Consider the following 26,177-nt stretch of genomic DNA (forward strand, 5'->3'; position numbering starts at 1 on the left):
CACTTTTAATGTCCTTGGAAGAGGTGGCTTTTTTTTTCTGAAGATAGAATGCATCATCAAATAAAAATTCTTGTCTTGGTCACCACTTGGCTCCTGTTGTGGGAATTTAGTATGGATTAGTAATACTGCCTGATCTTATTATTGAAGATCTTGCCAATTCCTGATGCTGTCTAGCAATGTGAGAGTGAGGTGAGAAGAAGCATGGCAAAGGAACAGTGGGCTTTTGTCTAAAGAAAACTATGGGTTTTTTATTCATCCTTGTTTCATAGGGGGAGGGTGTGTGTGTATGTGTGTGTGTGTGTGTGAAGACATGAACTGGCTGCTCACAGTGGTACCGGCCCAGGAGGGACTGAAAGTGAAGGAAGGCCTCCCAGCTAGAGGTGAAAAGTGGTGAGCTGGGATTACTGGTAGCAATCAGTGTGTCTGGGCTTGGATGCAGCTTGTATCAAAGCTTGTCAGAGTCAGCAAGCACTTGCCTTTTGTATTGGGAGGATGCTTCTGTTGAAAGTATTCTTGGAAACAAGCTATGCCGTGTAATGAAAGTAAGTCCTAACGTACCACATCTGTTCTTTCCTTCCTTTGAACTGTGCAAATCCCTCCTCCTTCCTTTAAAGCTGCTGGGCTTTGCGTAACCTCTGATGTATTCTCCAGGTTTATAGCTTAACCATTCTAATGGGAGCTTAGTCCCTCATGAACACTAAGTTTTTATTTTTAGCGCTATGGGATCCACAGATGCAAAGTGCTTTATGTAATTAGCCCTCTTGTGTGGGATGCTCTTCTTTAAGGTGACTTTTCTGGGACTTACAATGGAGGTAAATCAGTCAGTGCTCACTGAATAGTTGCATGGCTGTGGTCTGGCCACAGCTTAATTTTTCTGGGCACAAGAAGAGCTATGTCTATGCAGTTCACTCAGAGCAGAGATCAGGCTGTGGATACTGTATGTTCTTGAAGGTATATGTTTGCCATTTCCCCACAACGATGTCACTTCACAACAAATGTGGTGATGACTCAGTGTTATTCCCTGTGGAACAGGAAAACTGAGATCATGAAGGGAATTCCCAGTGGCAGGAATACTGGGTGTAGCTGAGCATGGCAGTAGGAACCTCTTCTCTGTTCATAGCATCAGCATGTTGCTATTAGCAGAAAGGAGGGCTGCACTTAATAGCATCTGTGTTTAGTACCTCTGGAGCAGCATAAGAGACTTGCTGCTACTACTGGCAGAGCTGTGCTTCCATTCAAAGTAACTTGTTTAGGTGGAAGCTGGAGGTCTGTACTATAGTGTTTGGTGTAATTTTGCTGGTGAAATACATGGAGTAACTTGTGCTCCCCAGGAGGCATATCGATGCTGATGTTCATTAAGGAGACAAAATGCATACTTGAGCCCTGAATCAGGTTCAGTAAGTAAAGAGAAAGCTTTCTTACATCTGAGCGGGTGCATGTCAGCTTCACTTGCCATGTGTCACGTTTCATTCTGGTATCATGGAACCTGATCTAATTCTTTAATTTCTGAATAATCACTTCCTGTCTGCCACTCCCTTGTTTGTATCATGTGCTCACAGGAAAAAACACTATTTTTTTAAAAGCAAAATGTACACCAGCCACTAGGTTACCACACTCACATAATGATGGGGTGTCAAAAACTGTTTGAAGAAAGAAGACAGGATTTTTAAGTGGTGCAGACATCACTGATGTACTTCGGGGAGTTTTCTTCTGCTTCTTTGTTTTTTCAGTCTTGCAGATCAGTGCTCAATATTCTAAGAAAGAGGAACTTTACCATCCAGTTAGTGGTCATCTGAGGGCTGGACCCCTCAAGTATGCAGATCATGCAAACATCTACGGCTTTTGGAGAGTTCCCTCAGGTGCAAAGTTTGCCCAAGCACCAGCCTTTAATTACTTTGTGTATGCAGTTGGGCATGGAGCCCTAGCCACTGGTGGAGAGAAGAACACAGTATTATAAAAATCATGTTGGGGAAATGACTTGGCCAGTAACTCTACACAGCTGATGCTTCTGCCAGAATTGCCATGATCCTTTAAGCTGCTTTTACGTAAAACCTGCAGTTTTTACTGACAGAAGTGGGATAAGTTAAGTGCCTCTTGCTTTCTGGTGGTGGCCAGGCAAGGATATTGCTAGTCTAACATTAAAAGTAACAGACGTATTTTGTTCTCAGCTGGAGAAGCCATGGTAGTTGTATTTGAGACAAGGCTTTGTTTCTGTTTTGAGGAAGAGGGCTGGGGACATGGTGCGGACACTCTTGTTTCATGCTGTTATTTCTGCTAAGGAACCGAGGTGGTAACATGCTGCTGTAGCCCAGATAAGTGCTGCCATTACAGCTGAGGTTAGGGGTACCACATCATGGGGTGGGGTGAAAACCACAGGGGTTATGATAAACTTCGCATTGATAACTTGTGAGAGATAGTTTTAATCTTTAAATATCCACTGTTATGCTGCAAAATAAAGGTGTATTGTGGAGCTTATCCCTCCATTGAGACAACCAACATATGCTTGGCTCTGTAGGGAGGATGTGCATGGGGCAAATCCCAGACAGGCAGCCCTCCTTGGACTGACTTTCTTCAGCCTTTCCTTAGCCTGTGGGCAGGGGCTGGAGATACATTAGTAGCAGTGTTCATCTGGGGGCAGCTGTGGATTAGGGATGGGGATGGCATCTTGTTCCCCAAATGGGAACAAAGAAGAAGTGGTAACTCCGTTCTTCCCAGCCATCTCTGTAAGCTGGATCAGCTCTGCACTGGCTGGCACAGGCCTATTGAGGAGCAACTGAGTTCTCAAGAACTTGTGCCCTTGGGTTTAATCAGGGAAACTTTTATTTTGCACTCTGCAGGCAGCTTTCTCTACCTGTCATGAGGAAAGAGGGCTTCCTGGCATGCTTTGTTTATATCTAGAAGAAGCAATGTGAAGTGAGCAGCCTTGCCCTCTGAAAGAGGAAGGGTGCTGGGGAAGTCAAGTATTACAAACACAATTTGAATGGTAATGGTTAGATTGTGCTCTAGACTTTGCTTGTCCTTCACATTAGAAAACAGACCATTAAATAAATTTTTATAAAACACATTTGCTGTGTACCAGCAGTGCTTTGAGGTTGCTCCTTTCTTGTACCCTGCAATCTGAGGGGTCCTCGTTTTTGCTTCACTGCTCGGGGGCTCTTTTTCCATTGCATCATTCCCATAGCTGAAAGCACAGGGTTGCATTGGCCATACTCCCTTGGTACGTAGGATACTGGCTCCAACTTGCTTCTGCCGTGGCTCCGTGCCGCTCCTTCTCCTCCTCCCTGCTAGCTTGCTCCTGCCCGCCCTGTCCTGCTCCAGCCTGGCCAACAGGGGACTAGAAAACGTGTCGTCTGGGGCGCTGCTGGATTCCCACAGCTCCCCTGTCCCACAGCCAGGAGGGCACCAGGGTGCATCCAGGAGGCTGCAGGTGGAGGCGAGAGCCTGCCAGTGCCATAAGGCCCGGGGCATCCGAGGCAGTGCTGCGTGGGGCTGAGAGAAGGTGCAGCTGTGCAGAGCCTTGTGCAGGGCTGGTCTAGGAGGGGTGTTTATCCTGTGACTCATCCGACTCCAGCCAGCAAAGTTTGGGAGACTCCCAGAGGTCGCGACTTGAAAGACAAGTGCTGTAATTAATTTCTTATGCCACGCTTGTTTGGAAATCTTTTTAATTCCGCGATAAGAGGCAAAATCTGGACTTTGTTTACGATCTGCCAGCTTGGAAGCAGGAACCAGAAAAGTGCTTTGTAAAACATTGTAAATGTGTTTTCTCTCCCTCCCCACCGCTGCAGGATGTATGTGGCATTATTGCACCACAGCAGTGAAGCTATCAAAACATGATTGCAGCCTTTTCTCTGAAGAGAGAAAAGAGATCCTAGAGGAATTTTAACTGCATAAAACCACCTCTTTTCTGAGAGGTGGTAGCAGCTTTTTAGAACAATCCAGGGTAAAGAGTGGGGAAGAGGGAAGACCACTGCCTGTTTCTTTGAAGCTTAACTCTTCATTAAATACGAACTTGTCCATAGTTTGGGGATTTCTTTTTTTGGTTAATTTTACTGGGACTTTAGAAGCCTGAGTGAAAAGGCACTTCCTAGCTTACCTGTCTGAACTAGCTTGGGATGAATAAGGTGTTACTCAGCAAAAGAACGCATGAGAAAGAAGTACTTCAGAATAGAAAACAGTTTTTCTTGGTAGTATCTTTGTATCTCACAGATTTAATGTTTGCAACAATTGAATGTCCCCATTGCCACCTTGAATAAGCTATTAGCGCTCCCAGCTCTGGGATATGTTTTCTTTCTAAATAGGAAAAGCCACATGCATGCTACAGAAATGTGATTAGCAGTTACCTGAACACAGGATGATAGATGATTCTTGATCACTATCAGTTTTGCTTTCAGCTGGGGAGGGAGGAGGACAGGAGAGGAGGAGAGCACTTGGCAGAGAAAGTGAAGGTATGTGGCAGCAGGCAGCAGGAGGGAGTGTGAAATACCTTGTTAGATTCAGTTCCCTTGGGTGAGCTACAGGGTGTGTTAGCTGGGTAATATAGGTCCTGCTTTCCCAGCCTTGCTCAGCTCTGCTGGTTCTTGAGCAGACCTCTGAAATGGCCTTCAATGCTGACAAAGTTCCTTCTGAAAGGAGAAAAGACTGTTTTAACATCAGCGTCTGTAGGATGACAGTTCTGATCAGGTTCAATACTGCAGCTCTGCAAAAACTTTTCCTTTGACCTCTGCTACACACCACCTTGATTTTGTGCTGCTGTTCCAAGCTTCCTTTGCAGCTTCTTCTGAGACTGAGGAAAATGTTTTTCTTTCTTCTCAGAGGTATAGAATTTGTATTCTGAATGAATAGGATCCTGAGGTGAATCTTTATTGTTATTATTATTTGTGGTGGCTTTCCAAATATTTCTCAGTACTTGGAGAATACTTGATAAAATACATCACTTTTTTGTCTTGTTAATAAGATTTTTACTGCATCTGCAGTGCACAGTAAGAGTTATTATAGCTGTGTTTCTCATTTTGCTTCATTTTGTTTTGCTTTTCCTAACGTGCACACATTTTCTTTTGTAAAGAAGAGATTTCCTTTGTGCTTGTATGGGGAGCAAAGGGTGCTCCCCTCAATTCCCTAATCTGAGTGAGCAGAAGAGTGTGTTTGCAGGTAAAAAATGGAGTGAGTGGAAAAAAAGTAATTAAAGGGCTGTTTTTTAATAACTTTAAACATTAAAGTTCATGATGATGACTTGCTGAAGAGATTGCATATAATTATAGGTTGGAGAGTGGTGGTTTTGGAGGGTGTTTTCCCCCCCCCCCCCTTTGAATAGGGTTGATAACCATTCCATTTTGATACCATCAGCTGAGTGAATACAATTTTTGATGGCTGTTAGGAGATGCTGGATACATGTTGATAGGCTTCATTTGTCAGGCTGTGACCAGATGGAGAGCCACTTACAGGTAATGTTATTACTGTCTGCATGCATCACTGACCCATTGCTGCTGCTGGATGTCTGCTCCATGCTGACTGGCCTGAGAAACAGTCTTGCCAATAAAGCCACCATAGCAGCACCAGCAACCTTGGGATGAGCCTAATAATGACTGATGGCTGAGATGTGCAAGAGAAACATGACTTTCCACAAATTCCCACTGACCCACTGCAGGAAAAGGGAAATATTAACCAAAACAACAACGAAGCCAAAGCTCAAAATCTACGATTTTCTAATGCTGCTATAACATCACCTTGCAAATGTGGTTTGTGAAAGAAAACAAGGGGAGAAGAGCTGTTTGATTCATGTTTGAGAGTAGAAGTCACATATGAAGCTTAGAGGAATAAAACCCTGACAATCCTAGTAAACACTATCCAGAACTTTAGCAGTGAAATTTGCAGTCCTGTAGCTGCTTTTGGACTAGTTTGGGAAGCTGGGTTTGGATGTTTCTGAGGGCAAGGATAGCTTTCAGAGGTACAAGCCTGTATGCTTGGTTTACACTTGGTAGCACCTTTCTTCTTCAAAGGCCTCACTTGTTTCATGGGGCAGACTTGCAGGTCAAGCAACAGCTCCTGCTCCCTCAAAGCAGTGCAGCAAGTCAAAAGTAGCGAGTCTTCTCTTGAGAGGGGAAGAGGTTCAGCAAGGGAATGGTGGCCTCTGATGACAAGCAGTGAGAAGTGCAGGAGGCCACACCAGCAGTGCAGACTAAATTCTCAAGAGGTTATCTTGATTCTCAATGCAAGCAGCCTAAAAATGTTTCTTATGCATGTCTGACACCGTGAAGAGAGCCTGACACTTAATACAATTAAGGTTTGCTTGCTCTAGCACACTAAACCAAGGTAACAAAATGATGTTCACTTTCTTGAAAGAGGGTAGGATATTTTAAGTTCATAAATGGGTTGGGAGTAGAAAGACACATTTGTGTTCCTCAGTTTTTAATCCTAACCTACTAATGAATGCTTCCTAAGTAGGAGGCAAATTTATCTTCTTAATACTGAAGCACTATAAAGGGAAAGTTGCTTTTTGCTGAACTGCAGTTTACTAGGTTTAGCAGGGGCTAAACTAGAGTAGGATGGTGTTCTCAGATTTTCTTTCTAGGGCAGTTATTTGGTGACATTTCTTTTAAAAAACATGTTATTGAGTTTACAGCCTACAAACAAGTGTCTGGAAAGCCTTGTTTCAGAAACTAAAGGATTAAGATTAAGGGTCTCAAGGACAAGGACTGTTAATTTGAATTTGTCTCTTTTAATCTTGTTTGTGCTTTAAAAGCCCTGTTGAATGTTGTAGATAAACCATAATGTTTAGGTAGGCTTCTAAATGTTGATGAAATTGTGTCCAGTTCCTTGTGATACAAGGGGAGGGACAGGAGAGTGTGTGTGTATCTGTGCATGTGTGGAATACGTGACTTTTGATGGAATACCAGCTACAACTACTTTACCTGCTATGTGTTTTTCAGATTGGTTCACCCAGAGGTTGCTGGCAGCAGCAATAGCTGGATTTTTTTCAATATTCCTGCAATACACATAATGCAGTGTTAGCATTCAGATAACCTTATTTTTCTCCCTACTAAATACTCCTTGATGAGTGATATTGGCACTGGACCTCCCCCTGAGCCATAGTTCACTTCATATCTGTTTCCTCTTAAACCCCTTTGCCTGTGGTCAGCCCTACAGGTCATAGACAAGAGACTGCCAGTTTATTTGTTGTTGGATTACTTTCCAAATGTTTTTGGTTTAAATCTGGGAAAATAGACACTGAGTGCAACTTGAGTCAAACATGGGCAGTGTTTTGTAGCTGGGACACAGAAGGTAGAAGGGTTAAACATGACATGTTCTCTTGAAACAGTTTTATGACTGCTGCTAATTTGAGTGCTCAGTATTAGAGATCTGTTGGATGGAGGGGTTACCCTTCACTATTAATGACTCATTGGCCTCCTTCCCAAGCTGCCTGAAGTGCTGCTCTCCCTAGTGGAAGTAATTTTGTCTTTGAAGTACTTTCCAGAGCTGTCAACTAATGTTCCACAGTTCCCAGAGGAAATAATAAGGCATGAGTGCATGTACACTGAAAACGTAGAGTCTGAAATGAACTGGTCCTATAGGAGCCTGGCAGTCTGCTTCTCTGTGGAATTCAGCTTGTTTATACAATCTTATCTGGCTAAGCTTTGGTATTTCATCTGGCAGGCAGTTCCTATGAAAAGCAGCTGTCCAAGCAGTGGGAGTGGTGCTCCTGGTGGTTTTTTCAGAAGGTCTATAATTTCTTGTTTCATGTAAATTAAAGAAATACAATACTCCTTTGGCTACAACCAGATGCTCTAAGCAGTTTTCTCTCCCTTATAAATAGCCTTTAAGTATGCTCTGCTGTTATATACTGTATGATTTAACAATAGGATTCACGATGCCCACCAGGAAAGTATAATGAAGTTCTGTGAAGTCACAGGCTGACTGCAGAACTGTTAGAAGAGTAACTAAAAAATGTTCCCCTCTCTAAATCAGGGGTTTTATTAAGAATAATATTCTGACAGTAAAATATCCATGCTTCAAAATTATAACCTTCTTTAATGGGTTTTACTGTTGCTGGACAAGTGGAGTTAGTTCCACCAGTTAAAAACCAACCAAATAAAAACCCCAAATATATAAAAACCTGCCAAAAAAAAACCCCAAAAAACCAACAATGCCACCACTACCACCATTGTCAGGAAAGTGAGCACAGGTATATCTCTACATGAAGAGATCTGTAGCATGTATCATCTCTAATAGAAAGGTCCTCAGGGATAACTAGGTAATGACAACTCTGTTAAGGAAAAACAAAAAAGAAGGCAGTGCATATTAACAGAAAGGGTGAAGCCAAAATATTTAAGGTCTTGTGTAACTCATTGACAGATAACAAAATGGTTTTTAACATGGACTGAAAACTGAAGCTTTTGGCAAAGAGAATTGCAAGAGTACTCAAAGTCTGCAGAAGAGTTTGAAGTATTTTATGTGGAGATTTGGGTTGTGGTTTCAAGTAGGAGAGAACAGGGAAGCTGAGGAGTCCTCCAGTTGTGGTAAATGTTCATCTCTTTTTACAGGAACAGTATTTTCAGTAGGAAGCAAATTATGAGCACAAGTAAAATTGAAGTCCAAACCTTCCAAAGTTTAGTGGTTATCCAGGATTATCTGTGCACATCATAATGCATCTTTGACTGAAAGCACTGCATCTGGTAGATGAAAAAGCTCCATGTAGTGTGCTTCCTCCTAAGAAACGGGAGTCACGTTCAGCACCTAAGAGACTAATTCTCCTTCTGCCACCTGCATGTAGCATTTCACTCAGGCATAATTGAAGATATAGGAAAACATGACACCTTGTAAAATATGAGGATTTAAGTGCTGTTCGGATGTGCCACTTGATGGCACTTCTGCCAGTATGCATGAAGATTTCTGTAGACCTTTTGCTCTGTAGAAGGAGAATTTGATATTGTGACAACTGAAACATGAAAAATGAGCTCTGTCTGGTTCCATATGGTATATACTGGTCTTCACTGAGACCTGGCATCAAGCACAGTCTGTTTCATTAGCTGAAATGGCATTTCTGCTGGAAATCCTATATGGTGAGAAACTTAAAACCTAACAAGAAGATGCTGACCTTCATCAAAAGCGTGTCATAAATTATACAATGATGCAGGTTTTATTTCAGCCTGACACATGCCACCTGAGCAGTTTGTACTGGAAACAGGGAATACACCAAAGTGTGATCACCCTCAAAGTGAGTGTTGTTGCCTGACTTCTCTGCATAACCTCATGAGGAAGGAAAATCCTTTTCATTATGCTAGGGACTGATGATTTTCTGCTGCCAGAGCAGCAGGTGATGTTAAACATCAGTAGAGATACTTTGCTTTATTCCTGCAGGAAGAGTAGTGGCTCTAAATAGCATCAGCAGGGAGGAGGGGGAGAAGTAGCTGCTTTGTTCTGCGGTTCAGTTAGTTATTTAATTCTATTTGTATTTATTTAGGGTGATTCCAAGCAAGTGTAACTGCTAGTGAGCAGGTCATCCTGAACAGAAGTAATATAACAATCCCCATACTGTCAGGTTGGAGAAATAAGTTTTAACACTTTTCCTTGTTGAAACTGGGACTTCATCTTTGACCCTCACAGGATTACATATGAGAGGGTTGGAAACTAAATGCATGACACTGTTGTAAAAAACAGAATTCCAGTCGTCATCAGGACATGGAGTTCCTTTTTTTTTGTGGGTTTTTTTTTGTTTGTTTGTTTTGTTTTAACGTTCTTCAGCTCTGGAGTACTAAATCCAAGAGTGGTCAGGGGTTCAGCACTGAAAGTTGCCTTCATCCCTTGTAATGTAATCCCTGCTTCTGCCTGGTTCATGTTTGGAGGAAAAAGATAGCATTTTTGTGGTAAGCTGGGCTTTTTGTTATTAAAGGAGGTGGTTGTTTTGAAGCTGCTCAGGGGTTAGGAATGTTAGCAATCATCTGGGGAGACAGGTTAGTGGGCTGAGTGCAGGTGAGGAGGTCACAGATGCAGAACAACCATTTCTTTTGTGCTGTTGCCCTGGTTGGTAGTTCATCCAAAGGAAGCTGCTTCAGAAATGACCTGTATGTGTTATGAGGACCATCATACTTCTCTTGTGACATTACTACCTGATTATCCCAAACTTGCCTGTTGTGAGAACTAACTCTCTGGGTTGCTGTTTAATTTAAGGGGAAGAAAGCAGTGTTGTAAACAGATCTTCCCAGGTGAATTACTTGGTAAAGCTTTTGCAAGTCTGCCTTAAAGTAACTTGGCTAACAGGGAGAGAACCCAGGTGCTTTTAGGGAATAGATGGGTAACTAGGACATGTGTTTCATTTTACCTCCAGTGAAATAAATTGGGCTCACTAGCTTAATTCTTTTAGTCTTTAAGGGATGTAGCTTTTGTTTTGAGTTTGGTTTGCCAGTACTGCAAGACATGGCCTTAAACACACAAATCCATGTGAAATTTTAATTGCCATCTTAAGTTGGAATTTTGGGATGAAAGTTGTCTTGGGCTATAAGGTACAGCGTTGCTGTTCTACAGCGCTGTGTTTCAAGTGAGGAAGAATTTCAATTCTAAATCTAAATCCCCAAGTTGTTTTCATTGGACTGTCACAGAAATTTATCAGTGAATTGTGAGGGTGAGCAGAATTCAGTGTTTAAGGCTGTAGTTCTGTATGACCTGGGAGGAGGACAGTATGACATTAAACACAACAAACTTGTGTAAGGACTCTATTTCACAGGAGCTTTTCCTTCAGTATGACTTTCCTAGATGCCTTGTGGTGTCCTCAGTGTTAGTATAGCCAATGTAAACAAGTTGTACGAGAATGCAGGAATGGTCTTTTTGGAGTCTTCACGTTATTTTTTTCCAGCCCAAAAGACTGTGTAGGATCAGAGAATAATTCAGACTTCTGGAGGCCAGCTAATCCAACCCCTTGCTCTAGGCAGGCTCAGTTAGATCAGGTTGCTGCTTAGCACTTTCTTTTAGTATCCTTTGAGTTGTTTAACTTGTTGACAGACTTCAACAAAGTGACATTAATATGCCTCAAAAGCTGACTTGAAAATGAGACCTTGCAAGCACAAAAATGTCATTATATGCTTTTTTTTACTAACATTTCTTTTTTTAAGCATTTATCAGATAAAGGTTTTGTCTTTCTTAAGCATTAGTATTCAAGGTTAATTTGTTGGAGATAATTTTCTTAGTGGCAGTTCTGTAATCGTTCTGTATTTTACTGCTCATTTTCAACAGTAGAATAAGCTGAAGGTCTGTTAGTTTATCTGAAAAGTGTTAGCATGCTTAAACCCCAGGTGAAATAATTTTACAGCTAGTATATGCTTCATGTTTAGAATATGCACGGTATTTTTAATGTGAGGTGCATTTGTATGCTAACAGCTTCATTACTAAGTACTTTCTTATGCAAAGCACGATCTGAGCTTCTTATAGGGAATAATTTGTCATATTACTTGGCTGATTTAAAGCTGATCACTTTGCACATGCCCTTGAGATAACCACTACAGAGACTGAAGTACTAAAACAATTCCTTAAACAGCAGACCATAGGCTGTTTTCCTATGGATCTTCCTTGCAAGGGCAGGAGTGAATGTGTGAGTCCATGTTTGTTCTGTGGTCCTTAGCATATGGACTAGGCAGCAGCATAGTTTCTTTCTCCTTGCTTCTTCTACTGGGCCTCTTGCTTACACAGAAAGTTGAGAATCGAAAGTCTTTTTCCCTCAAAATATGGAAGGAATATGGGTAGTCATTGAAAACAGCTCACTCATTCTGAATGTTGTGGTGATGGACATGAAATGAAATGAAGGTTAGAGTAAGTGGAAGAATCTGTTTGATTTTTCCATATCATTAGGAGTGTGGATTCACTGAAGCAGATTTAACAGGTAAATGCCCTGTAGGTTGTGTTATTATCTGTTTGATTGATACATTGGTGCTATTCCTTTTTCAGATGAAGTAGACTACAGCAATTTTGGGACCAACACACTATCAAGAAAGAAGAAGGCTCTGGTGACTCTCCGCAATGACAATCTCCGCCGGCGTCCTCACATTAACATCAGCATGCCTCATGATTTTAGACCAGTGTCATCCATAATCGATGTGGACATTCTTCCTGAAACACACAGGAGGGTGAGGCTGTATCGACATGGGTGTGAGAAACCCTTAGGATTTTACATTCGTGATGGCACCAGCGTAAGGGTTACTCCTCATGGACTAGAAAAGGTACCTGGTATCTTCATCTCTCGTATGGTTCCTGGAGGCTTAGCAGAGAGCACTGGCTTGCTGGCTGTGAATGATGAAGTCCTGGAAGTTAACGGCATTGAAGTAGCAGGAAAGACTCTCGATCAAGTCACAGACATGATGATTGCCAACAGCCATAATCTTATTATCACGGTCAAGCCAGCAAACCAGAGGAACAATATAATTCGGAGCAGTAGGATGTCTGGTAGCTCTGGCCAGTCTACAGACAGCACTGCGAGCCACCACAGCTTGCCCGCATCCCACATGCTGCAGAACTTCCACCCTGATGAAATGGAGAGTGATGAAGAGGCTGACATTGTCATCGAGGGTGGTTTGGAGCCACAGCACATTCCTAAACTGCACAGCCTTACTTCCAGTAGCCTCTCTCGAATCAACGGCAGCAGCCTTAGCCACAGACTTCAAAGGGACCTGGTGTTCAACAACAACTCTGGCCGAGAAAGCAATGGCAACATCCATAAATTACTCAGTTCCTTAAAAACTGATCCCCGACACAGTCTGGTTATCCCCAGAGGAGGTATTGAGGAGGATGGAACAGTCATTACACTTTAGTAGCAATTCTGCAAAGCTCTCCTTTCAGTCTTAAGTGCCGATTGGGACAATTGACTGTTGCAGCAACATTATGCACTAAACAGAGTTGGTATTCTCATAGACCTCACGAGTGCAGAAGATTGTTGCTTTCTAGGAAATGTGGCATCTGGAGTTAGACATAAAACTGTCATGCACTGCAAAATTTGTCAGGAGAAAGCCAGAGTGTAAAACCTGGTTTATGTCCCAGCCCTAAAGTGAGAACACATACTTGGTTTAGTTGGTGTAAATCTAAGCAATCTTACAGGCTACCAATGGCAGTGCTACATACGTGGGCTTGAGTGCATGGGTGGATGTATTTATACATGCATGTATATGAGTTAGATTTTAATAGTAACAGATATGTCTATTTGAAGTGGAACCTGGTTTTCTTCTAATACCAGTTTAAAGAGAGACCTCCTTAATAGCCATCCCATCTTCTACCGTTACTTACAGACCTTCCACTAACTTGTTTACACCATATTTGCAACCTTATGTCTAATCCAGACAAGCTCTTTAAACATACCGGTTTCCTATTCTGGTGGTAATAACGTTAGGGAGATGCTGCAAATACATTTTCCAGATGAAACTATATATATGTATTTTTAAAGCGTAGGGAGGGGATGTTGGAGGATGTTGCTGTTACTGCTGTGGATGCAGCACCACCTGCTGTTCAGAAGCAGCCCTGCGTGCAAGAAAAACACGGCAGTAAGGGCATAAAAGTAGGGTTCAGGCACCATTATGTGTAAATGTATTCTTTATCGATATTTATTAGATAATACCTCTTTTTTTTTTTTGCCCCATCATCTCTCTTTTTTTCAGTATCATGGTTCATGTGAGATTTAAGGCTGCAAGAGATTAGGTGACACAAGTGGCAGAGTGTGCTAGGACTGTCCCCTTCACCTCAGAGCTGACAAGTCCTCGCTGTGCTTTTGGGGAGACCTAAACCGCAAGGTCTTTCCTCTAGAAAAGGTTGGCTAATTGCTCTACAAAGGAGGGATGCTGACTGGCTGCCAAAACCTAACTTAGAATACTTCTGTTATTTTTGGACTCTTCTAGTAATAAAGCTTAATGTCTGCACAGGATTTCTGGAAACTTAAAATATACTGGATGTTTGCGATGGTCAGACATGCTTACTGGATGCTGGCTGGTGGGTAGCCAGTGACTGATGAGTCGATTAACTGTCTGCTTCTGAAAATGCCATGAATTGATCAAAGTGGTCTAATCTAAAATATTTTGTTATATCTTGGATCAGTGTAAGGAACAAAATATAAATGTTTCACAGTGTATTTTTCTACTTTTAGCTTGTGTCATTTGCTTTTTGTTTTTAACTTTGTAGTACATTAAAGCTTTTTTATATGGTGGAATAGACATTTCTTAAATATTGTATGGAGATGAAAACTCAGAAGTCTTGGTTTGAAAAAGTTACATTCCATTCTGGAATCTGTAATGGCTGGACAAAGGACAGAATACCTGTGGAACAACCAGTCTTCTGCTCATTGTTAAATGCATTTGGGACATTGAACTTAGTTTATTTCTTTTTAGATTTGCTTTAAAAGTTTATTTTAAAATTCTTTCACTTACTCGATTTAAACCTTTTCTAGGTATCACAGCAGTTAAAGAGCTGTACTTACTTCTCTCAGCACAGTAAGAATAGAACATTGATTGTGTTCATCTTAAAACTGTGTTTGTGCTTTACCAAAGGTTTTCATTAAAAAAAAAAATCCGATTATTGGTGCAGTAAAAAAAACTGAATAGCTGGATATGCTTCAGTCAGACCATCTGAGCAGCAACACTGTTACACCTTAAATAAGACTACTTTTGTGAATAAGTGGATTTGTCTGGCTGAAGTTACCTGTTTTACCTTATTTAACTGATGAAAATGTGACCTGTCTGCAATAAAATGTGCACTGTCTTACTTCTATGCTATTATCCTTTTCCCTGTGCACAAGCACACCTTTCTGTGGAAGTATCTCCTGTCCCAGTAGAAACAAGATACCTTGTTTTGGTGACTCTTCAAATAAGTAACCAGTTACAGTACTGATTTTCTCCATAGGGTACAGCCTTGGATTCCTGGAGGTGTTAGTGATACCAAGTTTCTTTCTGTAATGTTTCTTAACCAGTACTGCCTTTTCTAAAGGGTACGGGTACACTGATTCCCATGGGAAGCAAGTGGTTTGCTGCATTCCTCGTAGGCCTTCTACATTTCCTGACTTGGAGGACCGGGGGTAGTTCTGGTTCTTCAGGAACAGCCCTCAACACCTCCGGATTACTGCTGTGCTGCCACACTGGAGACTGCTCTGTGTCACTGTCCAAATAAAGTGAGATAATACGGAAATACACAAACTCATCCAACTAATTCATCCCAGGAAGAAGGAAACATAAGTTGCATTTCACACATCAGTGTGAAAGTATTATACCCAAAACATGTTACAAGCTGAGAACAGCAAAATATTGATATATGAGCTTTAGAGCTAACACTTTGCAAAATAATTCCTAAGGCTTGCAAACATTTGATGCAAATAAGATAAACGGGGGGGGGGGGGAAGTTTCTAATTTTGCATGTACCATATTGGTAATTGGAATTAGCTGTGTTTGCACATTAACTGCGTTCCCAGTACAGACTTGCCCGCAGAAACCGCTGTGAAGAAATGGGATGGAGCCGGTTCGGCTTCACGTTTTGAGGCCTCTCAGGCTGTGAGGTCAAGTTGCCGGATGGGGTTTTAAACGCGGGTGGCTGAGGGCAAACCCTCCACAAACGTTTTTACAAGGGGAGCCACATTTCAGTCCCTGATTCCAAGCGTACGGCTGGGGCAGCTCGGAGGCCACAGCCTGGGCCTGTGAGAGGCAGCACTTCCTACGGTGTTTGAGAGGCCCAACAGCAGGACAGGAGCACGACGCCTCCGTGCTCTGGCCCCGGCGTTACCTCCGGCCGGCCCCACTCCCGTCGCAACGGGCAGGGGCAGGCCGCGGGGCCGGGCCGCTCCAAGCTCCGCCAGCCGGGTGTGCGGCTGCGCCGGCCCCGCTCCGCCTCCAACGCGTGAGGGGAAGAGGAGGGCTGCAGAGTGATGGCGGCCGCAGCGGGGCCAGGGGAGAGCGGTGGGGCTGAGCTGCCGGGCGCCTGCCCTGGCGTGGACAGCGGGCATGTCTCCCAGAGCCACAGCAGTGCCTCCGGCCTCGGGGAGCCGGAGGACGAGGACACCTTGGAGGCGTTGCTCAGCGCCACCGCCGCTGCCTACTCCGCGTACCTGCTGGCTGACCGCAGCCTCTTCAGCGATGAGGTGAGGGGCCGCGCCGGGACAGGGTACCAGGGGGGTGCCTCCTCACCGCTCCGTCCCTGCGGCCCGGCCTGCCCGGCTTCCCGGGTCCTTCCCCGCCGGCGCGTTCCGGCCACGGAGCTCGGCTGCCCCGGCCGTGCGGGCGGGACGGGGAAGGCATCACTGGCCTTCGGGAGCGGGGCGGGTCAGCACCCGGCGCCTGTTCCAGGCTCTCGAAGCGGTTTTGTGCCGGTGTGTCGAGTCGTTGCGCGGTTCCTGGCCGGGAGGTGGGGAAGCCAGGGGTTTGTTGTTCAGGTGGTGGTGGTCTGACTGGGGTCTGGACTCGGAGGCTTTCTCTGAGAGAACCTAGGGATTTGCGTCTTTTCAGGTATCCTTAAACGGTTTCTGTTTTGCAGATAGAAACCTTGGACAAGAACCTAGATGATTTGCTAACCAGAGTGGATGAATTCGTGGGAATGCTGGACATTGTATGTATAACGTGTGTGTACTTGTGCTTTTGGAGTCAGAATATAGTTTAATGTCTGTTTCTGCTTTTAAGTGCAACAGATGTAGGAAGCAACCTCTGGTCTAGGCAGGTTCTAGTAAGCATATTTGTTGATTAGATAACTTGTTTTCATAATTAGATAACTCATGGGTGAAAACTATTAGACTTTCATGTCCAAGCAAAACATGCCTATATACAACTATGGGCTATATAGCTGTAAGTTGTAAAACTGTGTATTTTCATAACTGTATATTTGTGTGTGCACATACATGGAACTCTGTTTTAAATGGCACAGTGACAGATGTTTAAAAGAACAGCATGATAGTTTGCTTCTCCTCTAAAATATATAAAGACCTCCTCTGTGGCTTTGGTAATCAAAGTATCTAATCAGAGTTGCCAAGCCTCCAAAGCTAGATTTATCTTTAGGGGGCCTTTTCATCATAAAGGCATCTTTGTTTTCACTTTTGCAGCGTGGAAACTGAGCAAGCGAATGGAAAGTTATAAGCTGACACTGGTGTTACTGATTATCTTTTACAGTGTAGCATGTGAGGTTCCTCTGTGCTACTCGCAGGGGAACTTTTGTTGGTTTTTTTTTTTTTATAACAATAAAATGAGATTTTGTATACAGTTAAAACAAGATTTTGTGGCCTGACTTTTTTTTTTTTTTTTTAGCAAATTTGACAAAATGTACAGGTAGCAAAACTTAAGTCAAAAGTTTAGTGTATTTGACTCCAGTATGTCTTGGGAAATGTTCCATCTCTTGGTTTTGTTAAGGCTGTAGCAGCCCATTTTTAATATAATTATAAAGGTAAATATTTTTGCCCATAGAAAATAAATTTTCTTCAAAGTTACCCTCTAAACTATACAAAGAAGTTAGTTTTAATTAATATTTTTATGCTAATCTGACTTTCAAAACTGATTTTTAATCTGTTAATTGGAGCTCAGTTCTAGTTTCTAGAGTGAAATCTACTAACCATTTTGTTTTATTCATTAATATTTGTGTTATTTCTTTGAATCATCTTTAGATTCGAAGTGATTCCTCTCACGTTATCAATGAAAGTATACCTGAAATTTACACAAAAGCTACAAAAATGAGGCACATATACAGGAAGATTGACAAGCTAGAGGTAAGTATTTAAAATTTTCTAGATGTATTCTATTTCTTAGCAGGGGGCAGGGACAATCAATGATGTCCTGTAATTGTGTGTTTATACATGTACGTATGGAGAGTGGACTCAGATCTGGTTTGTTCTCCCATGTCCAGTCTGGGTTCAGTGCTTCAAGCTTAATAAAGATAATACATTTTTTTTTAAGGATTTCTGAAGACTGAGGTTATTCTACTAAAAAATATATATTTTTATTTACTGCTTGAAGCAAGACAGGTTTTTCAGAAAGCAGTAATACAATTTTTTCATCTTTCTGTTGCGTGGGGTTTTTTTCTTGTTTTTTTTTTGTTGTTGTTGTTCTGGTTTGGTTTCTGCTGTAGTATCCTTCAAAATTATTGTTGTAGGAGCTACTTGGGTACTACTGGAATGGAGGGTCTACTGATGCTGTTAAAACTTCAAAACTGTCATTCAGGTCCTTGGTCCCAGTTTTAGTAGAAAGGCAGATGGAACTCTAGATACTAAGAAGTCTAAATTAGTTATTTGAAAGGCAGATAGGAAAAGGAAGACTGATTACTTCATTGTGCTTAACCTGGTTTTGAAGACTTTTAAGTATTCCAAGTATTTTTTTTTTTTTTTAGCAATAAAATAGACTTTCAGCTAGAAGGGAAATAAAGCATAGAGGTTTTGACTTAATTAAGTAATGGAACTTTTATTTCACTGCTTTTATGCAACCTGTAGTCAATTTTAATTTGTTACTGAAAAGTTGGATTTCTTTTGGTTCTGGGCTTTTTTTTTTCACACTAGGCTTTTGTGAAGATGATCAGCAATAGCGTAGCCGGACTGGAAGAACAGGTCACAAAGGCAGAAACAGACTTTGGAGCTTTTCCAAGCACATTCAAGAAAATCTTGCACACAATCAGCATACCATCCTTCCTTAATGTAAGTGAAGTTTTGTTCCCATGTGACCAGCTTAGGTACTCTGCTTACCTGAGTAGGTGATCAAAGTAATAAAAGTTTGTTATACATATAACTGAATTTAACTGCAAAACTCTTATATACTTTATTGGGATTTTGGAAAAGTTCTTAGACTTGATAATAAATATATATGTATACAAAAAAAAAAACAAACACCAAAACAAACAAAAACCTTAAAAATCACAAATTCTTACAAAGATCTATGTAACTTTCCAAAATAAGGCTGAATACACCAAGAGACCATGGAGGGTACAAACAAGTACATACTGCACAAGCCTTTATATGAAAGCACCCCTGATCTCTAATGGTACGCAGTGCAAGTAGAAAGAGCCTGTACAGACAAAACTGTTAAATAATTGTACTCCATTGATAATATCACTGCAGAAATATTGTCAAAGAAGGAAATGGCAGTTACACAACACTGTTTTTAAAATAAAGGTACTGTTTATATTCAGTCCACACGGTTCAGCAGTCATGTAAGCACCTTGTTAAACTTTCTAAGGATGCAGTTTTCTCTCTCTTCCCTCTTTACTACATGGAGCTTTTGTCTGCAGAGGACTTGAAGTGACAAGGAACCTGTTCTTTAATGCAGCCTTTAAGTTAGTTAATCTCTCATTCCTTCATTTTTGTTGGTGTTCAGGTGTAGAGTGATGTCATATTTTCTTTTTTTAAAGACCAGCACAAAGCTGCTATTTATGGTGCAGTTACAAAACCAAACAACTGCAGCAGTTGCCTTGTAGAATATTCAGCGTATTTTTTATTTTGTTGCTCAAAACGGTTGTCAACCATGGAATGAGAATCTTCAATTGAAAAGTTTGAAAGTTCTTAAGTGCTTTTGTTAGTGTTCCTGAGAGTGTTTTGTCCACTTAGCATGTTTTTCCACATCACTAAGGTGGAAAGCCTATCAAAGTGTCAGCAAGCTGAGCCTGGCACATCCAGTGATTTCTTCATCTGAGTGTGGCTAACAGTAAAATCAGCACTCAGAACTTACTGAGATTAATTTAGTAACTAAAAGGCAGGCCATTGTTCTGCAGTGGTACTGAGTATTGCATAGTAAAATACCTATTTTCACTAGTAAACACAGGCATGTCTGAAATAAAATGTCTGAGGAGGTTTCTCCTCATGCCTGACATGTAGCTAGCATACTCAATATAGCAATGCTTTGGAAAAGGAGGCTACACCAATGTAGGGATTTTCACTGTAGCTGTACTTCATGTTTCACTGCTACAATTTGAATTTAATCAAGTCTCTCCTAATTTAAATGTATTTGTTTCTTTACACAAAGGATATACTTTGTGTTTCTCAAGTTGTGTATTTGTAATCTCCCATTCAGCTTTTGCCTCAAGTTCTTCCCTTGTGAATACCAGTCAGCATAAAGTACAGTACTGTAAAAATTCTAATTCGCTAAGGATGTAGACTTTTTGCCAAAAGGTAGAAGTGCCTCCTGAGCAGCAGCAAAAATAACTCATCATAGATGTGTACTTAGGTAACTGTAGCTACTGTACCTGCCTATGAATTTCCTCACTAGATTGAAATTATCCTGTTCTTTCACATATGTAAATATAGCACCTCTTAAGTCAGTGTCAGGAGTTGCAGAATACCTGCAGCCTTAGTTTTCCTTACTTGCCAGGTGTTTTCTCACAGGGCAGTACAGGATAGGAAATAATTTTTAAAAGCAGAACTTTGACTTCTAAGATTGTTTTTTACATTTGGCAAAATTTCTGATATAGAGATCATTTTAAGCTAAAGGAGGGGAGATTTAGACTAGATGTTAGGAAGAAGTTCTTTGCTATGAGAGTGGTGAGGCTCTGGAACAGGTTGCCCAGAGAAGCTATGGCTGCCCCAACCCTGGAAGTGTTCAAGGCCAGGCTGGATGGGGCTTTGAGCAGCCTCGTCTAGTGGAAGATGTCCCAGCCTGTGGCGAGTGGGCTGGAACTAGATGAACTTTTAGGTCCCTTCCAACCCAGACTGTTCTGTGATTCTATGAGCATTGGTAATATCCACTATTTATAGATCCATTTTTATATTTGTGTATATATATATATATTTTTTTTTTTTTTTTATTTCATTGCAACTGGAATGGCAAAACAAGCTTATTTCGGAGCAAGTTACAGTACTGTAAAGTTACAGACAAATATAATTTAAATGTCATAAATCTGTACTTTTGGATAGAACAAGAGAATATGTACTTATTTCCTATGTAGTGCAAGTATACAACTCAGCTGAATATTGGAAAAAATCCACTTAGCTGTTCTGTAGATACACTTATTTACATCGTCATTTTGGTCCTATAAAAGCATTCCAAACTCAAAGTAAACCAATGATAATAGGTATGCTTTTAACTTTATTATTAGTGAAGACTCTGATTTCCTCATCCCAAACAGGCAAAAAAAGTACCTGAAGAACTCTGCAGACAAACTGACTGATAGGTCTGCAAAATAGTTCATCAAAATCTTTTCATGAGTCCAAAATAATTTTCAATTAATGAAGTCTTGATTTCAAGCCTTCTATTTAAGACCATGTATTGAAAATATACTCTGGGTCTGTGTTGCAGTGCAATGTTATTTACAAACAGGAAGGCTGACATGTAGTGGTCCTTGCTGTTGTCTCTTGAAATGAGCCATTTGGTATAGCAAAACAATGTACAGTTAGTATTTAAAAGAAGCATGTACACTTTTCCTGAAAAAAAGTGTTAACAGTTCTTTTCCAGTCCACTACTGTATTATTTTTAATGGTATGTCATAGTACGTATATTCTAACATATACTTGGTGAATAAGCTCAACAGGAGCAGCAACCTTCTTGAAAGCAACATTTGCTAAGTGTTTCTGTATGAAACTTTTTCACTAAGTAAGTGAGAACACAGTTTAGGGTTAACTCAAAGGAAGCAGCTGAAGGGAATTCAAAGACTGGAGCAGGAAAGGCAGTGGTATATGGTTCTGGAAAGATAAAGGTTACTATGACTATACCATCAGCTGGAGAAGATTACCTGTCTGGCTCCTGCAAAGCTGGCATGTCATACACTTTCCAGGACTGAGTCTGTTCAGGTGATTGAATGCCAAAGGTCAAAAGCTATTTTTTTTCACTAGCATATGTCAGACCCATCTGAACTATGGTTAAAAATTTGCCTAATGAAGAAGTATGTCTTTACAACTCTTGTTTTGTATTTTAGCTCTGTAGGCTTTGTTTTAAAACTTACTTTTTCAAGAAGGTGAAAATAAATGTCTCTAATTTGCAGAAATCATCTTCCTCACGACAACAACAGACCCTCTATGAACCTCCAGTCCTCTTCAAGACTGAAGACTATTTTCCATGTCTTAATGAAGCACCCTACCAATGATTTCTGCTTTGGGATTGATGTGAATCAGCCAGAATAGAGACAGCCAAGTGAACAAAAGAAATACTAGCCTCAAAATTGCTGCGTTTTTTAACATTATCAGTGGCATATTGCCATTCTGATTCTCACTGTCTTCCTTCAGGCAGTATTTTTCAGGTAATTTTTTTTGTGCACATTATTTCAAAAGTCTTCCTAAAGCACAGTATAAATTTTCAGATTATTTTGGGGAAGGAATGTAAGAATACTTTTGCATTAGATTTTTTTTCTTCCTTTTTAAAATAGATAAATAATAGGAAACAATTTTATATATAAATTTTTTAACACACAAATACTTGTGCTGCTGCAAGTGTAAATAGCAATACCACAAAGATGTGGGCCTTCGTTTTTTTGTTTGATTGTTTCTCCCCCTGCAATGTACTTATTGGGGTGAAAGAAAAACTATGCATGAAATAATCTACTCCAAGTATTGAAACCTGGTCGCTGCAGTTTGTACAGAGAAATGCACTGCGTTGGGATGTACAGGTTGCAAGGGGAGTACATGGAAGCTCGGTGAGGAGTCAAGAGCATGGATCAATGAACATAGTCTAATCCCAGTTCACAAAGCAAACATCCTGCCCCCACTGACGATCATCATGTCGAAGTGACCTGAGATTCTAATTATTGCAGCATTGTATTGTTTGATGTGTAACCAGGTGGGCATAGGATATATGTGTTTATATGTTTAACCTGCTGTCAAAAAGTTGAGGCAATGGTGTCCCTGGGTTGAGCCTCAATCAGGTGCCTGGCCAGGCTGTCTATTTTTCCCTCTCAACCCTCTCGTGTGGTTATTGGGATTCCCTGCTGATTGCAGGATGAGTATATTATCAATAAACTAATAGCTATCTAACCCCTGTTGTTGTGATCTTGCATTTCATCTGACAGCCTCAAACTGCACCACGGTTCCTGAAGACCTTTTTGCATACAGCCTCATATAGTGCATAGCAGGTATTACTCATAAATTGTTGTATTCCTCTGAACAACAATTTTATCACTGCTGTTGTAGTACCAGTATAACTCACTAGAAATATGCAAAATTCAAATATCAGGGGAATAGAGAATGCATTAGGGAGAAAATGTCTGGTGACTTTGTGCAAGCACAAAAAAAGTATGCAGTTGTAGATCAAGGATTATATATTAATAGCTAAAGCTTTGAAAACCCTATGGTCTTGTCTTCAAACAGCAGAGGGGATCAGGTTCTAAATAGTATGTAAAGCAACATTTAGTAAAAATTAAAAAAAAGATTGTGAAGTTAAAATTAGTAGGTTCCAAAAACAGTTGTAATGTAAAACTTACACCAATTTTAACATAGAGAATCTAGAAAAAAAATGTTACATGTCAACATGCAGAAAGGTAGAGCCGTTTACCTTTGAAGAAGGGCCTCCTCTTGCTTCCCATACTCCTTGCTGCTTTCATAGTTATTTCGCTATTTAGGTATTCCACTGCAGCAACACTTGCATTTCCAAAAGGTGTGGTACTTTTCAGGTTATGCATAAATAGTCTGAAAGCTTATCCCTCTTCAGTGAAATCTAATAAAATGGCTGCTTAGTGTGGCAACATAAGGCTACACGGTCAAATACTCTTAAACACACTTATGCTGACATTACAAAACATTTTAAAGTAACTTTAAAACAAATTTCTAATGAAATTAGTAATTTTTTAAGAACTTTGCTCTCTGCTGAATGGAGCTAAAATGCAGTTATTTTTAAGCAGATTATATAATTTATAATATTAAAGTAATAAAGATCTCAATGAGTTTATACAGCTGAGTATTTGTCATACTATAAATAAGAGAAAAAATCACATATTCTGAAGTGGGCATTTGTGTTAAACAGCTGTTTGTGGAAAAAAAATGTATCTTCAAAGCATACCACAAAGAAAAATCTTACAATTCCTATAACTAGTACAGTTTATGTTTGAAATGCTCTAAAATATTTTTATTACTGAAAATAATTGACAATCCATGGCAGATTTATTAAGAAATGCTATAAGATTACAGTAAATTGTGACCTTTTTAAAATAAATGATACAAAATAAATAGCAAGGTCACAGTTCAGCTGTGAACTACAGCCTAAGAACACTTATAAAAGCTAAGGTGTTCTCATAGTACTGACAAGACCTACATGTGCACTCTGCTGTTGTATTTGCACTACCTTGGCTGACTCCTTGATCATGATCACTCTCACCAAGAAGGAGTAGCATAAACGAAATCCCAAGTGTTCACTCAGTAAAAGACTCATGGAACGTTCCTTTAATCTGTCTGTTGTTGTTACCTTGTGTTAGTGTAAACCTTGTAGTAACTGTATTATTAATTAGGCTTGATATTCACTATATTTGCCAGCTGTAAATAAAATCTAAACCTCAAAATCACTGATACCAATATTCATATATCCAGAAAGCTGCACCTGTGTCTTTCTCTGGACAATGTTCATCTTCCTCCTCTTGCTTGTGTTCCAAGATACAACGACAGTAACAGTAGCACTACATTACCTATTTTTAACATGGAGAGCTTTTTGGATAGAACTGCTGTAAAGCAGGGTATCACGTTTAATGAGGTGAGCTGCTAAAGGTTCATTACTGAGTGTGTGAAATGAACTAATGTTTAGTATCATCAAAAAAGTCTGCACACAAATCTTACTTTTATGACATGAAGAAACTGTTTTAAAGTTCTAGCAGAGGTAATGATACAGATTTTGATCTGGTTAGGTACATTTTAGGCAAGTGTCTGATTGGAAGTAACACTGTGGCCTACTAGATGATACCCAGCCTGTGGGTGGAGGGTTGGAACTAGATGATCTCTAAGGTCCCTTCCAACCCAAACCATTCTATGATTTTGTACCTGTTTACTGTAAGAGGTATGTATCTATATAACAAAAGCTCCATTCACAAGATGGGGTGGAATGAACGTTAGAGGTCTTCATTTTTCATAGCTCCTAGACAAAAACCGATGTCATCTATCTTACCTAAATATTTAGTTATATGATAAGCTATGCATGAACTATGCACATAAAGATTGATACTTGTATTTAATTAGTTTTGGTCCTACACATTTTGTTGTACTCTAGCAAGGCTACTGCAGGTGCTGTAAAGCCCAAAGAAATTATAGGATGAACAGATTTGATGATTTACCTGACCAAATAAAGTCATAAATTGTTTAAAGGTTTAAAGAGGCACTGAGTTACATTTAAAATTGTAATTTTTTTTTTTAATAAGTGATGACACTTTCAAACTCAGGTTTTGTAGGAAAAATCCCATGTGCCCAGACCGAAGCCCTGCTTTGAAAAGCCAAAATCCCCATCAGATTTAGCTATTGCCAAAGACGAGTATAATGGGGGTTGGTAATCTCTCTAGCCACTGCTGTTATATCCATCAGGCATGAGGAGTCTCCAGCTGGTGGGTTCCACGGCTATGTGGGGAAGAAGCAGATGCTAGTTCTGCTGACAAAAAGCAGATGAGAGGTCATGCTGATAAGCCGGGGAGAAGCAGACTGGGCGATCAGGCCTTAAGACCCATGACAACAACACGGATGTTTATTCCTACTGATAAGTGGCAAGAGAAGCAGAACTGGGTGATCAAGCCTTAAGACCATGACAAAAACACGGATGTTTGTTTCCTACTGATAAGCAGTAGGAGAAGCAGACTGACTTCATCTTGAAGACCCCTGCCCACAGGAGGAAGACTCATTTACTTCATCCTGAGACCCCCTGCCCCTGATCAAAAACGGGCACTGCGCAAGTGCAAAGGACCTCCGGCTCATTTATAAACGAAGCGGGGATAGGTAATAAATATGTATAGCGGATTTGAGCAATCTCATGTATATGTATACCTTAAGAGAATAAGTGTAAAGGACAACCACCCTGAGGTGTGCATGCTTTGCAGGAGTGAGGTTACCGTGGCAGGCTGCGTGCAAGTGCAGAGTAGAGGCTTTGTCCACTCCGCTGCTCGTGTTGATTCTACTTTAAGCCGGTGGGTGGTAGTACAGCCTAAAGGTGGTAGTACAGACTCCAGCGCCACTTGGTCTAGGAGATCTGAGGAAGGTACTTTCTTGCTTAAGATTATCCAGTCGCTGGTGTTTTTTGTGATTTTGCAAAACAGTAAAAGTGCTGAGTAACAAGAAAAGTAGAAAAAGGGGAAGCCTACGGATAATACAGAACAAT

General features: G+C 40.8%; 2 protein-coding genes across 2 annotated transcripts in view; both read left to right on the plus strand.

Moving 5' to 3' along the window:
- Window positions 1-14,724, plus strand: part of LOC101875966 (partitioning defective 6 homolog gamma) — a 62,845-nt gene extending 48,121 nt beyond the window's left edge. Inside the window, exon 3 of the mRNA XM_034068166.1 lies at window positions 11,932-14,724. Coding sequence (XP_033924057.1) covers window positions 11,932-12,791 — 860 coding nt within the window. The 3' untranslated portion in view covers window positions 12,792-14,724. The remainder of the gene's footprint in view (window positions 1-11,931) is intronic.
- Window positions 14,725-15,846: 1,122 nt separating this feature from the next.
- On the plus strand, window positions 15,847-22,870 carry LOC101875798 (biogenesis of lysosome-related organelles complex 1 subunit 4). The gene is made up of 5 exons (XM_005153587.3): window positions 15,847-16,087; window positions 16,480-16,551; window positions 17,594-17,695; window positions 18,479-18,613; window positions 21,886-22,870. The coding sequence occupies exons 1-5, from the start codon at window positions 15,875-15,877 to the stop codon at window positions 21,985-21,987; spliced, it is 624 nt and encodes a 207-aa protein (XP_005153644.1). The 5' UTR covers window positions 15,847-15,874; the 3' UTR covers window positions 21,988-22,870.
- Window positions 22,871-26,177: the final 3,307 nt, after the last annotated feature.

The sequence above is a fragment of the Melopsittacus undulatus genome, chromosome 1 (genome assembly GCF_012275295.1).
Source record: "Melopsittacus undulatus isolate bMelUnd1 chromosome 1, bMelUnd1.mat.Z, whole genome shotgun sequence".
Classification (NCBI taxonomy): Eukaryota; Metazoa; Chordata; class Aves; order Psittaciformes; family Psittaculidae; genus Melopsittacus; species Melopsittacus undulatus.